Genomic DNA, 14,817 nt, shown 5'->3' on the forward strand with positions numbered 1-14,817 from the left:
GTAGAAATTGTGCACCAATATTGAATTTTAAGTCTGTTATTGAATGAAAATGTATGAATAAAATAGACCACGTTGAGAATTCAAGAAATCTGATTTGTAGTAGGACTAAAGACTTGCTATAAATGGCCTAAATTCAGTATTTTGATATGTTCCTCCATGCACTTTCTGTGACTTTTAACCCACGTAACCCCGAAATTTCTCCCAAGTTTTCACCGTCATTGTAAATCCCTAGTTATTTTGTTGCTTTGACAGTCATGTCTGAATATGTATGATTTATTTCATGTGATTTAGGGTCAACCCTGTTAAGTGAACTGAACTCTCATTTTAATATGGTGAAACTATTCCTTTTCAAAATAAACATTGAACATCTAATAGTTGAATCGTTGTGAAAAAGCAGGTGAGCTGGTCTTTATGGTAATTTTCTTATTTTTTTTTGTGGTGGAAAACTGAGCTGGTTGAGCATAACACGTCAACCCTGTTACCCATAGATAAACAGGCTAGAAAAGTTTTGACAATGACATTTTTTTTGATTGATGTTCGATTGGGTTCAAGTCTGGGGTTTGGCTGGGCCCCTCAAGGACATTCGGAGGCTTGTCCTGAAGCCACTCCTGCGTTATCTTGGCTGTGTGCATAGGGTCGTTGTCCTGTTGGAAGGTGAACCTTCGCCCCAGTCTGAGGTCCTGAGCGCTCTGTAGGAGGTTTTCATCAAGGATCTCTCTGTTCTTTGCGCCGTTCATCTTTCCCTCGATCCTGACTAGTCTCCCAGTCCCTGGCGCTGAAAAACATCCCCACAGCATGATGCTGCCACCAGAAATCCCACAAATTAACTTTTAACAAGGCACACCTGTTAATTGAAATGCATTCCAGGTGACTACCTTATGAAGCTGGTTGAGAGAATGCCAAGAGTGTGCAAAGCTTTCATCAAGGCAAAGGGTGGCCACTTTGAAGAATCTAAAATATATTTTGATTTAACACTTTTTTGGTAACTACATGATTCCATATGTGTTATTTCATAGTTTTGATGTCTTCACTATTATTCTACAATGTAGAAAATAGTCCAAATAAAGAAAAACCCTTGAATGAGTAGGTGGGTCCAAGCTCTTCTCTCTCTCTCGATGGGAAAATGTGTTTTTTATGAAGCTGAACATGTGCTCTCTCTTACAGAATGTGAAATGTAAAGTTATTTTTGATCAAGTTGCACTCATCAAAAGGCAACACAGTAAAACGTTATCAGTGCAAAGTGCTCCTGAATGATTTCTCCTGCTTTGTAAACAAGCAGCTTGCTCACAAAGTCAACTTCTGAAGCAACATTGAAGTCATCCGGGGACCCGTATGAAAGTGGAAGGGAAAACAAATTGAAATCGGAGAACTTCTCTGACGGGTTGTTTGCCTGATCAATGCCCTCCAATGTGGAAATGTGACTCCATATCCACTGATGTGTGTGTGCCTGCACTGTCTGTGTGGGTACTCACTTTTATGCATGTTTGTGTTTACTGTACAGTATAGATGAGTAAACACCTATGTCTCATTCTGTCTGTCTGGAATCTCGCCCTCTACCAGGTGACGCATACTACCTGGCCATCGGTGGCGGTGTAGCAGAACACAACTGGAACCACATCAAGACTGTTCTCCAGGATGAGGGTTTTAACTGTCAGCTGACTGACTACTCGGAAGACATGGGCATGATCAGCATTCAGGGGCCCAAGAGGTGAGTGTGAACCCCCCCCCCCCCCCCCCTCCTCCAAACAGGTGCCTTAATGTTACCCTTACACTAACCATCCAGTGACTTAAGAGGTGAAACTTGTTTATTGGTGCATCTCAAAGGGAACCACACAGGGTGGCAGGAGCATAGGTTTGGGGGAGACGATGACAGAGGTGAGCCTCCCTCATGGGTGCAATAACAGGTCCTTATCACTGTCCTGAGCAGAGGGGTTATGCCCATTTTGAAACTGACCCCTGGAACATCTCATTTGAAAATCATGGGCATTAATATGGAGTTGGTCCCCCCCTTTGCGGCTATAACAGCATCCACTCTTCTGGGAAGGCTTTCCACTAGATGTTGGAAAATTACTGCGGGGACTTGCTTCCATTCAGCCAAGCGCATAAGTGAGGTTGGGCACTGATGTTGGGCGATTAGGCCTGGCTCGCAGTCGGCGTTCCAATTCATCCCAAAGGTATTCGATAGGTTTGAGTTCAGGGCTCTGTGCAGGCCAGTCATGTTCTTCCACACGGATCTCGACAAACCATTGAATGTCATTGTATGCTGTAGCGTTACGATATCCCTTCAATGGAACTAAGGGGCCTAGCCCAAACCATGGAAAACAGCCCCAGACCATTATTCCTCCTCCACCAAACTTTACAGTTGGCACTACACATTTTAGGCAGGTAGTGTTCTCCTGGCATCCACCAAATCCAGATTTGTCCGTTGGACATCCGAATGGTGGAGTGTGATGAATCACTCCAGAGAACGCGTTTCCACTGCTCCAGAGACCAATGGTGGCGAGCTTTACACCACTCCAGCCGCGCTTGGCGTTGCACATGGTGATCTTAGGCTTGTGTGCGCCTGCTTGGCCATGGAAACCCATTTCATGAAGCTCCCGACTAACAGTTCTTGTGCTGACGTTGCTTCGAGGCAGTTTGGAACTCGGTAGTGAGCATTGCAATGGTCTCTGACGTCAAACGCAGCAAGGAATGTCATCATACACAGAAATCTTGCCTCAGAAAAGGGCCTGTTATTTCCAAGTCAAACCTAGGAAGGAGTGCATAATACGTTACACTCAGGAAAGGGCCTCTCCTTGTGATGAAACACTAGTCTGTAACTGTATCCGGTAACTGTTAGAGCCATGAGGAATAGGTGCAACAGTCATACAATCTTGACCATAGTACTCATTGTGGTCTGATTTCATGCCACTTGAGCATAACAGCCTTGCTAAGTTATATGAAACCATTGACATTGGAATTGCAACGTTCGTTTTCTCTCTCACTACACAGCAATTTAATCAACCCTACAGTTCCCTTACTGCATCTAGTATGGGCAAACTGTGTGTGTGGCAGCTACATTGCCATCCCCCTGGGTTTATCAGTATTAAAAACGGTAAATGATTCCCTGAATGCTTACGAAACGGAATGGCAAATAACCCTGCTCAATAAAGACTCCACCATTTCTCATATGTCTTCAGTTTCTGAGATGAGGCTCTAACTTATGCTTAGAGTAAGCCACTAGTCATCAGCAAAACCACTACATACACACACACACACACACACACACACACACACACACACACACACACACACACACACACACACACACACACACACACACACACACACACACACACACACACACACACACACACACACACACACACACACACACACACACAGTTATACACACACACACACACACACAGTTATACACACACACACACACACACAGTTATATACACACACACACACACAGTTATATACACACACACACACACACACAGTTATACACACACACACAGTTACACACACACACACGCACAGTTACGCGCGCACGCACAGTTACTCAGTTGCACGCACGCACACTCAGTTGCACGCACGCACACTCAGTTGCACGCACGCACGCACACTCAGTTGCACGCACGCACGCAAGCACACTCAGTTGCACGCACGCACGCAAGCACACTCAGTTGCACACACAGTTACATACGTTTACATGCAGTTACATACACATAAAGGCACATACAGTCGTGGCCAAAAGTTTTGAGAATTACACAAATATTAATTTCCACAAAGTTTGCTGCTTCAGTGTCTTTAGATATTTTTGTCAGATGTTACTATGGAATACTGAAGTATAATTACAAGCATTTCATACGTGTCAAAGGCTTTTATTGACAATTACATGAAGTTGATGCAAAGAGTCAATATTTGCAGTGTTGACCCTTCTTTTTCAAGACCTCTGCAATCCGCCCTGGCACGCTGTCAATTAACTTCTGGGCCACATCCTGACTGATGGCAGCCCATTCTTGCATAATCAATGCTTGGAGTTTGTCAGAATTTGTGGGTTTTTGTTTGTCCACCAACCTTTTGAGGATTGACCACAAGTTCTCAATGGGATTAAGGTCTGGGGAGTTTCCTGGCCATGGACCCAAAATATCGATGTTTTGTTCCCCGAGCCACTTAGTTATCACTTTTGCCTTATGGCTAGGTGCTCCATCATGCTGGAAAAGGCATTGTTCGTCACCAAACTGTTCCTGGATGGTTGGGAGAAGTTGCTCTTGGAGGATGTGTTGGTACCATTCTTTATTCATGGCTGTGTTCTTAGGCAAAATTGTGAGTGAGCCCACTCCCTTGGCTGAGAAGCAACCTCACACATGAATGGTCTCAGGATGCTTTACTGTTGGCATGGCACAGGACTGATGGTAGCGCTCACCTTGTCTTCTCCGGACAAGCTTTTTTCCAGATGCCCCAAACAATCGGAAAGGGGATTCATCAGAGAAAATGACTTTACCCCAGTCCTCAACATTCCAATCCCTGTACCTTTTGCAGAATATCAGTCTGTCCCTGATGTTTTTCCTGGAGAGAAGTGGCTTCATTGCTGCCCTTCTTGAAACCAGGCCATTCTCCAAAAGTCTTCGCATCACTGTGCGTGCAGATGCACTCACACCAGCCTGCTGCCATTCCTGAGCAAGCTCTGTACTGGTGGTGCCCGATCCCGCAGCTGAATCAACTTTAGGAGACGGTCCTGGCGCTTGCTGGACTCTCTTGGGCGCCCTGGAGCCTTCTTCACAACAATTGAACCGCTCTCCTTGAAGTTCTTGATGATCCGATAAATTGTTGATTTAGGTGCAATCTTACTGGCAGCAATATCCTTGCCTGTGAAGCCCTTTTTGTGCAAAGCAATGATGATGGTGGCACGTGTTTCCTTGCAGGTAACCATGATTGACAGAGGAAAAACAATGATTCCAAGCACCACCTTCCTTTTGAAGCTTCCAGTCTGTTATTCGAACTCAATCAGCATGACAGAGTGATGTCAGCTGGTCCTCTTGTGGCAGGGCTGAAATGCAGTGGAAATGTTTTTGGGGGATTCAGTTCATTTGCATGGCAAACAGGGACTTTGCAATTAATTGCAATTCATCTGATCACTCTTCATAACATTCTGAGTATATGCAAATTGCCATCATACAAACTGAGGCAGCAGACTTTGTGAAAATTAATATTTGTGTCATTCTCAACTTTTGGCCACGACTCTACACCGTTTCTGAGATGAGGCACTCACTTTTACTTAGAGTAAGTCACTAGTCATCAGCACAACGAATATGTCACTTACAGTAACTGCTGGTTTACTTACAGCAATAGCACAACTAACATGTCACTTACAGTAACCTGCCGGTTTACTTACAGTAATTCATCAGCACAACCCGTAACGTTAGTCACATACAGTTACCCTAGCCTTACTCACTGTATAGCCTCCATTTAAGTCACCCTGGACAGACGTGGGTGAGCAAAGCTGCTCTAGGCCCAAAACTTTTTTAAACGTTCCTGTTTTCACTGTGAAGGTGAACTTGCTGTGGGCCTTATCGTTATGGCTGTCCCCGGGCCACCACCTGCTCCGTCTGTCTCTCTGTCGCAACAGACTAACTCCAGCTAGTAGAGATGACTGTCCCCAGCCCCCATACATATTAGTGTCTTTTTCATCATGTCTCCCCGCCCCCGTCATCTCTCCCTTCCGCCCTCGTCCCCCTTCCCACAATCCTGAAATATGAATGAAATGCTGTCACAACACATCTGAAACCTGAATGAGTCCCTTGCGGCAGTGTAGCGACGAGGAGGCAATGAGAGGATATTGAAGAGAGGGAGGGGGGGGGGTTCTCTCTGGTCTGATTTTGTATCTGAGTACACGATAGGCAGGGGCCACATACTTGTTCCCTTGTACTGTGTGGGCTCTGTGTATCACATATACATAGTTGGGGCTGAATTAGTTGTTCTGCAAATAGTTTGATGAAGTTTAATTAGTGCAATCTCAATTTAGAAATGTTTAATTCGATGTTGTCACGTAATAGTGCAATAGGAGTTTTACAACAACACAAATTAGGAGTTTGGTTAGATTTGGGGGCGATATGCAGCCAGCTGTGTGTGTGTGTGTGTGTGTGTGTGTGTGTGTGTGTGTGTGTGTGTGTGATTTTTCATTAGGAACAGATCTGTGATCCTGCGCTAACTGCCACACTAAATGGGTAGTCTGATCAACTAATTGGCTGTTTCACAGCCCACACTATCCACGCACTAACGCACACACTCACACACAGAGGGTTTATAATTAGACAGCTTGTCGGCCTACAGTTCAGTAAGCATGACGTTTCAGAGGGAAGGGAATGGGTGGAGGCTGTTCATGAAATATCGGAGAGCTTTATACCACTTTATACCACTGACCCATTCACAGCAACTCATCACATTGCCTCATACATAAAAAAAAAAACTGAAACCACCTACCTTCACGAACAAAATATATTGTTATCTCTCTACCTCCACATATTCCCCTGGCCCTACACCCTATCGCCCTCTGTACCTCACACATTTATTTTGTCCTTATGAGTTCCTCTGCTTAGTGGTACGTGCTTGCACATGCACACACACGCGCTCTGGCAGAGCCTAAACATCCATTACTCGTCCGCCGTCCACCGGCAGCCGCTCCAACTCTGAGATTTACCTCAAAAGAATGATGCGTCTGACCTCAGCCAGCCGTTCAGCCATTCCTGTACCTAGAAAAGCCCTGGTCCTTGTCGTAAATGGCATATTTTGGCATATTTTTATACAGAGGTTTGTTTATCAACGTAGCGTGACAGTAGCGGCTCACAGTCCACGTCTCTGCCCTAGTGTAAACATCCGTCACTTTGACTGCCGCCAATGTAGCGACGCTGTGTGTGTGTCTTGAGGATGGAGCCTTATTGACCTGTACCCGGAGACGCTGCCGCCGCCCCCCTAAATGAGGGAGCCATCTCGATCTCAATTTAGAGTGCAGTTACTCAATTGTTTAAAACGCTGTCCCCTGTCTCCTCCCCTTCTTCGGCCACTTGTTGTAAAGGATTTGACGGGTGAAAACAATATGGTAGAAACTCTGGAGGAAAGAGGGGTACGAGCCAAATGAGGGAAGCATCACAGTGGAAGAGGTGCTCCCTCTGAGCTCATCGTCTAGGCTGTTTTAGCCCAATAGCCCTGCAAGCCACGCAACTGCTACCAATGACTACAGTCAGGGGCCCTTCAGTGATAGCCTGATCGCAAATTGGTTTGTGCTGTCTTGCCAGCTCCTTACAGTCATTGTCTAGTTTGGCAAGACGGCACAAACAGATCTGGGATCAGGCTACTTCAGTGACAAGGCACTTTCCAGAAAGCAGATTGTGTGTGCGCGCAGAGGAACTCATAAGGACAGACCCGGGCACAGTGTCGCAGACAACACCCAACCAAACCTGAACACTGGCATGAAATATTAATGATGTTTTGTTTTTGTCTACTCCATCATGAGTGTGTGTTTACACTGCCTGTCTGACTTACAGTTAAAGTCGGACGTTTACATACACTTTAGCCAAATACATTTAAACTCCGTTTTTCACAATTCCTGACATTTTAATCCTAGTACAAATTCCCTGTCTTAGGTCAGTTAGGATCACCACTTTTATTTTAAGAATGTGAAATGTCAGAATAATAGTAGAGAGAATTATTTATTTCTACTTATTTCTTTCATCACACAGAAGTTTACATACACTCGTTAGTATTTGGTAGCATTGCCTTTTTAAATTGTTTAACTTGGGTCAAACATTTCGGGTAGCCTTCCACAAGCTTCCACAAGTTGGGTGAATTTTGGCCCATTCCTACTGACAGTGTCACTGAGTCAGGTTGGTAGGTCTCCTTGCTCGCACACGCTTTTTCAGTTCTGCCCACAAATGTTCTATTTTCTATGGGATTGAGGTCAGGGCTTTCCAATACCTTGACTTTGTTGTCCTTAAGCCATTTTGTCACAACTATGGAAGTATGCTTGGGGTCATTGTCCATTTGGAAGACCCATTTGCGACCGAGCTTTAACTTCCTGACTGATGTCTTGAGATGTTGCTTCAATATATCCACATAATTTTCCTACCTCATGATGCCATCTATTTTGTGAAGTGCACCAGTCCCTCCTGCAGCAAAGCACCCCCACAACATGATGCTGCCACCACCGTGCTTCACGGTTGGGATGGTTTTCTTCGGCTTTCAGGCATCCCCCTTTTTCATCACAACCTAACGATGGTCATTATGGCCAAACAGTTCTATTTTTGTTTCATCAGACCAGAGGACATTTCTCCAAAAAGTACGATCTTTGTCCCCATTTGCAGTTGCAAACTGTAGTCTGGCTTTTTTATGGCAGTTTTGGAGCAGTGGCTTCTTCCTTGCTGAGCAGCCTTTCAGGTTATGTCGATATAGGACTCGTTTTACTGTGGATATAGATACTTTTGTACCTGTTACCTCCAGCATCTTCACAAGGTCCTTTGCTGTTGTTCTGGGATTGATTTGCACTTTTCGCACCAAAGTACGTTAATCTCTAGGAGACAGAACACGTCTCCTTCCTGAGGTGTATGACGGCTGCGTGGTCCAATGGTGTTTATACTTGCATACTGTTGTTTGTACAGATGAACGTGGTACCTTCAGGCGTTTGGAAATTGCTCCCAAGGTTGAACCAGAGTTGTGGATGTCTACAATTTCTTGGCTTATTTCTTTAGATTTTCCCATGATGTCAAGCAAATAGGCACTGAGTTTGAAGGTAGATCTTGAAATACATCCACAGGTACACCTCCAATTGACTCAAATGATGTCAATTAGCCTATCTGAATCTTCTAAAGCCATGACATAATTTTCTGGAATTTTCCAAGCTGTTTAAAGACAGTCAACTTAGTGTATGTAAACTTCTGACCCACTGGAATTGTGATACAGTGAAATAATCTGTAAACAATTGTTGGAAAAATGACTTGTGTCATGCACAAAGTAGATGTTCTAACCGACTTGCCAAAACTATAGTTTGTTAACAAGAAATTTGTGGAGTGGTTGAAAAACGAGTTAATGACTCCAACCTAAGTGTATGTAAACTTCCGACTTCTACTGTACATTGTCTGTAGTGGACTTTTCTCAGATGGACAGGTTGACTGCTAGGTACTTTGGCTGACGCGAGCTCTGCTGCCATTGGTGATTGACAGATAAACTGTTGATCCCTTTGGCAGTTGCTGGCTAGAGCAGTTCCTGATTGACAGGTGATTGGCTGATACTGGTCTTATTGACAGCCGATTTGCTGACGTGGTGTTCTGTGTCTGTCCACAGTCGAGAGGTGCTACAGGAGATCCTGGATACAGACCTGAGTAACGACGCCTTCCCTTTCTCTACACACAAAGTCTGTAACGCTGCCGGACACAAAGTAAGAGAAAGGGTCTGTCTGTCTTCCTTCCTGGCTGGCTGGCTCTATTCGTCTGTCTGGCTATCAGTTATTTTCCCCTTTCATTCCCACCCTTACACCCTTACACACACACACACCTGCCTTATCAAATGTATAATTTAATATGGTACAAATTACTCTTCTTCACACAGTGATGTCAATTGCCAATGGGATTCAAGTAGTGAATTTGAATAAATGTACACTTCATGGCGCTGTTTGAAGAAGAGATGTTTTCTCCTGAGTGTGCATGAGAGAGAGCAAGGAAAGAGGCGAGGGTGCATATCTCCACGTGTGTGCGTTCATGCGTGCACAAAGGTGGTGGTTGCACGTGCGCGTTTGTGTGTCGCCGCCTGCGTGTGTGTTTGTTGTGTGCCTTGGCCTAGTTGTGTGTGTGTGTGAGGAACCTGAGTGAGTGTGTTGTGCCTGTTTCTGGGACAGATGGCCTGGCTCACATCACCCCTGTGACTGACTGAGACCTCATGTCAAACACTCTGCACACTTCTCTAACCTGCCTCTCTCTTTTTGTTCTATTGCGCTCTGTCATCTGTCCCTGTCCTCCTCTCCATGATTCATATCTCCCTTGAATCTAAACATTTGAGTCTTTCACCATCCGGTCTTTTCTCTGCCTCATTTCAGAGTTGTAGAAAACATTTACGTCTCTGTACATTTAACACATACCATCTTAATTTGACCAGTTTCTCACAGCATTAAAATAATCCTGCAGGAAATCTGAATAATGTGGATTAAAATGAATGGGTATTTCTGTAGGGGTTGATGCGTTTTTCGTTGGGGCAAATCAAGTGTAAGTGGAAATGACAAACTTTAGAAGCCTTTTTAAACCTTCAACACACTACAAGTTGCAACAGTCTGACAACAGTGATCAAATTAAGAGACAACATCTCCATACATGTTTTAGCTTGACAGCTGTAATACATTTGAATGTTTTATAAACATCCCAATACAGCTCTAACTATTACACTGTAATTACAGTACAGTATAAAACACTGGCTCCTCCGTATGTTTCCCGGTAGATGAGCAGGGCAGCGTTGGAACGGAGTGGCTCTCCTCTCCCAAATAAAGACAGCTCTATTTCGAACTAAGCCTCTGGCTCAGTGTCGCTAATGCATTCTGTTTTGATTTAGCGGAATTATGTCATCGTTTTTTTTCTGGAACCCTCTTGTTTTTTGGCATCTGCCTGCCTTCACTAATGCCCCATCCTGTCCTACATTTAAGTACGGTCTTGATGGCATTTTAATCCCAATGATGGTCTCACTGCTGTGCTGTAAACACTGTCTTTGCCTGTGCCCCAACACACTCATTACACATCATTCTCTCATACAGGTTTACCATACCGTGAGGCGGATTGTTTGGTTTGGAGGGGGTGGAGGGGGTGTGGGTGGGTGTGTGCCCGAGCACGCACACCCCCTCCATAATCATGCATGCACATGCAGGCACACATGCAGACCCACGTGCATGCACATGGTTGGGTGTGCATGTGGGTGGGTGTGCGCCCGTGCACGTGTGCGCATGTGCATACATGCACACCCACCCACGTGCACGGGCACACACCCACCCACATGCACACCCAACCATGTGCATGCACGTGGGTGTGCATGTGTGCCTGCATGTGCATGCATGATTATTATTTGTATGTGTTATGTGAGAGGATCTTGGCCTAGTTCTGTCCGGATCCCTAGAGTTTCCTGCTGTGTGTGGGGGGGATAAAGGGACCTGTGTGAGGCTGTGCTGGCCAGATGGTATGGCTGACAGGGCCTCCTCTGGGGCTGCCTCTTCAACTATCCTTGCTGTTGTCACATCTCCTCAGCTTCTCCTCACATTCCTCCTGCTGTCCTGCTTCACCAGTCTCTCACCCTCTCTCCTTCTTTAGTCTCTCGCCCTCTCTCCTTCTTTAGTCTCTCGCCCTCTCTCCTTCTTTAGTCTCTCGCCCTCTCTCCTTCTTTAGTCTCTCGCCCTCTCTCCTTCTTTAGTCTCTCGCCCTCTCTCCTTCTTTAGTCTCTCGCCCTCTCTCCTTCTTTAGTCTCTCGCCCTCTCTCCTTCTTTAGTCTCTCGCCCTCTTTTCTTCTCCCTATCCAGCTCTATCCCTAACACATTTTTATCAGTTCCCATCCTGTTCCTTTCCTTCTTTCCCATGCTTCTGTTCATCCTCCCACGCTCTCTCTCTCTCTCTCTCTCTCTCTCCTCTCTGTTCCCTCTCTCTCTGCGAGGAACTTCTTCATTAGAATGTACGGCAGCCAGGCATACAGACCATGTCCTTGAAGACGTGGTGTGTGTGTGTGTGGGAGCAGTAGATAGTAGGAGGGTTAGAGAGCAGCTGTGCTGTTCTCCAGAAGGGTTCTCTCTGTCAGACTAGACCAGTGTGAGCTGCCTTCCTGCTCTCAAGGACAACTCGTACACAATTTCTCTCTTCATTCCATTCCATCTATATTACATTGGGTTCTGGCCATGCAATTTAAAGTCTCATTGCATACAGTTTGTTGGAAAGAGGGAACTATCGGTTGCAATTACTGTATCTTATTAGAGCCCCGTCATGTCCCAGGACATTTTAAATGATCACTTTGTTCGTTCGCTCACTTAACTCACTGTCTTTCACTCATTCAATCACTCGCTCATGAATTCTCATTCTGTCCCCCCCTCCCCCTCTAGGTGCGTGCCATGCGTCTGTCCTTCGTGGGCGAGCTGGGCTGGGAACTGCACATCCCTAAGGACTCCTGCTTGCCCGTCTACCAGGCTGTCATGGCTGCCGGTGCCAAGCACAGCATCATCAACGCCGGATACAGAGCCATCGACTCCCTCAGTATAGAGAAAGGTGTTTGTGTGTGCGTGTGTGTGTGCGTGCCAATGACTCCCTCAGCATGGAGAGAACTGTGTACTCCAGCATCGAGAAAGGTATAGTACAGCTTAGCTCTGAAAGCGTTTGGTGGCAGAACAACAACTTAGCAAAGTTTTTCCGGAACCAGCTGTGGTGTTCTGAGCTGAGGGGCTGGTGGGCTGGTGGCAACACAACACAACACAACCACCAGCTGTGCTTCAGCTGTGACACGTTCCAGGAAAACAGGGCTATTAGTGAGATGTGCCAGGAAAAGTTTGGACTTTACTACCCCTTTTCGTCTGTAACGGCAGTGGGATAATCACACACTACAGATTCTTATTAGCTTAGTTTGGCAATGACACGGAGTACAAGGTGTGGAATGTTAGCTTAACTGACTAGTACCCAGGCTAAGAGTACAGTGACAGTCCTATAAATGTCTTAACTGACTAGTACCCAGGCTAAGAGTACAGTGACAGTCCTATAAATGTCTTAACTGACTAGTACCCAGGCTAAGAGTACAGTGACAGTCCTATAAATGTCTTAACTGAATGTATAGACTTCCAATAGGCAGCAGGCAGTGTATCAGATGTACAGATTTCCATAGGTAACAGTCGTAGTGTTGTCACGATACCAGTATCGCGATACCAGGAAGTAAGGAAGCAAAGGAAACAAAACGTGAAGCGGACAGAATTTCTTGAGGAAAAGAGTCCCAATGTTGGAAAAAACTGCCTTGTGACTCTGGGTGACAACATATTTGTTTTACAAAAGTAGATTTTAAAGGACCATAGAGTTTTGTCGGCTTCGTGCCAAATTTTTTGCCAAGGATAACCTGGTATGTTAAGTATCGCGATACTGGTGTCGTGATAACATGGAGCAGAAGCTGTAAGTGAAACAGAGCGTGTTTTGGTTCAATAGATAGATACCTGTGTCCTTTGAGAGAACAGCAGTAGCATGACTAGCAGAAATGAGAGACCCGTTACAGTGGCTGTTTGACGTATCAGCAGTATCCTATATTGTTAGCTTGTACTTCAACATCACACGGGATCAACCACAGTGTACTGTGTACCCGCTCTGTTTAGTCTGTTGACAGGCCGGGGGAGCTGGCAGTGTATATGCATTACAGTAACTTATTTGTGTCGGCGGGTAACCGCTGGGTGCATGTGACGTGCTGAGGTTAGTTGCATGGCCGCTTGCCACGTGCTTGCATACTCTCGCTTACAGCTTGCTCCCGCCGGCTAGCCCTTGTGGTGAATTGGGGAGAAGCTTCATGCACAAGTCTCCCCTTGCCTGGACAAAGCCTCTCCATGACCAAGACTCCTGTCGGGCCTCCTCGCGGTGGCATATGTTAACTGGTTGTCTTGAAACTCGGGCTATCCGGCTGGGGATCTCGGGAGCAGCAGTGGGTCCCAGAGATGCGTCTGTACAGGCCCACCTCTGTGTGGACAAGTCCTGGCAGCCATCAACCACTGTCCCGCTGCCTTGTGGGTTAGTCTGGTACGACAAAGGCTTGGGGAGACTGTCCAGACAAATTTGTCAACATCCTTTGCCAGTTCCATGATGGGATGATGGCTCGGGTGGCCATAGGAGGGCAGGAGTCGGTGCCCTTTAGAGTAAGCATCGGTGTGAGGCAGGGGTGTGTGTGCTCACACCGGTACTCTTTAACATCTTCCTCCTACATGTCACCCAGCTTCTCCAGAAAGAGTTTGAGGACAGCAGGGGTTTTGCAGTGGACTTCAGGTTGGATGAAAACCTATTCAACATCAGGAGGCTCCAAGCGACCACCAAGGTTTTTGACATAGCGGGTTCTTGAGATGCAGTATGCTGATGACTGTGCTCGTGGCCCACACTCCGGAAGACCTTCAGTCCGTCCTTGTACCGGCTGTGATGGTCTATAGCAGGACGGGACTGTCTATCAACACCACCAAGACAGAGGTGGTCTGCCAATGGAGATCCAACCCTCCACCCGCCATGCCTGTCTTCACCATTGAACACAAATCACTGGCAATAGTTCCATCCTTCAAATACCTGGGCAGCATTCTTTCGGACTGCAGCATTGACCTCGAATCAAAATAGGATCAAGCAAGCATCAACTGCCTTCGGGAAACTCAGACGCAGGGTCTTCCTAAACAGGAATCTCCACAACAAAGTTGCCGTCTATCAAGTCGTCTGCATCGCCATACTTTTTTACAGCTATGAAGCCTGGGTCACTTAGTCGCCACAACATGCAGCTCGAGTGATTCCACATTAGACGCCTGCATTGCATCCTGGGAATCCCCTGGTGCAACCGTGTGCCCCATACAGAAATACTTGCTAAGACCAACTGCAAGAGTATGGAGGCCATGGTCACTCAACACCAACTGGCTTGGGCATGTCATTAGAATGTCTCAGGAGCGCTTGCCAGGGAAGATCCTGTATGGCCAGCTACATCTTGGCCGGCGGTCTGCAGGGGGCCAGCTGAAGCTCTACAAGGACCAGCTGAAAACGTCACTGGAGAAGTGCAACATCAAACCCACAGACCTAGAGGACGCTGCTGCCGACCGTTCCACCT

General features: G+C 46.2%; 1 protein-coding gene across 2 annotated transcripts in view; it reads left to right on the top strand.

Moving 5' to 3' along the window:
• sardh (sarcosine dehydrogenase) overlaps positions 1 to 14,817 on the top strand; it is a 97,183-nt gene that overhangs the window by 67,910 nt on the left and 14,456 nt on the right. For both annotated transcript variants that reach the window (XM_038971019.1, XM_038971020.1), the window contains exons 17-19: positions 1,561 to 1,708; positions 9,328 to 9,421; positions 12,104 to 12,266. In XM_038971019.1, coding sequence (XP_038826947.1) covers positions 1,561 to 1,708; positions 9,328 to 9,421; positions 12,104 to 12,266 — 405 coding nt within the window. The remainder of the gene's footprint in view (positions 1 to 1,560; positions 1,709 to 9,327; positions 9,422 to 12,103; positions 12,267 to 14,817) is intronic.

This window comes from Salvelinus namaycush, chromosome 31, assembly GCF_016432855.1.
Source record: "Salvelinus namaycush isolate Seneca chromosome 31, SaNama_1.0, whole genome shotgun sequence".
Classification (NCBI taxonomy): Eukaryota; Metazoa; Chordata; class Actinopteri; order Salmoniformes; family Salmonidae; genus Salvelinus; species Salvelinus namaycush.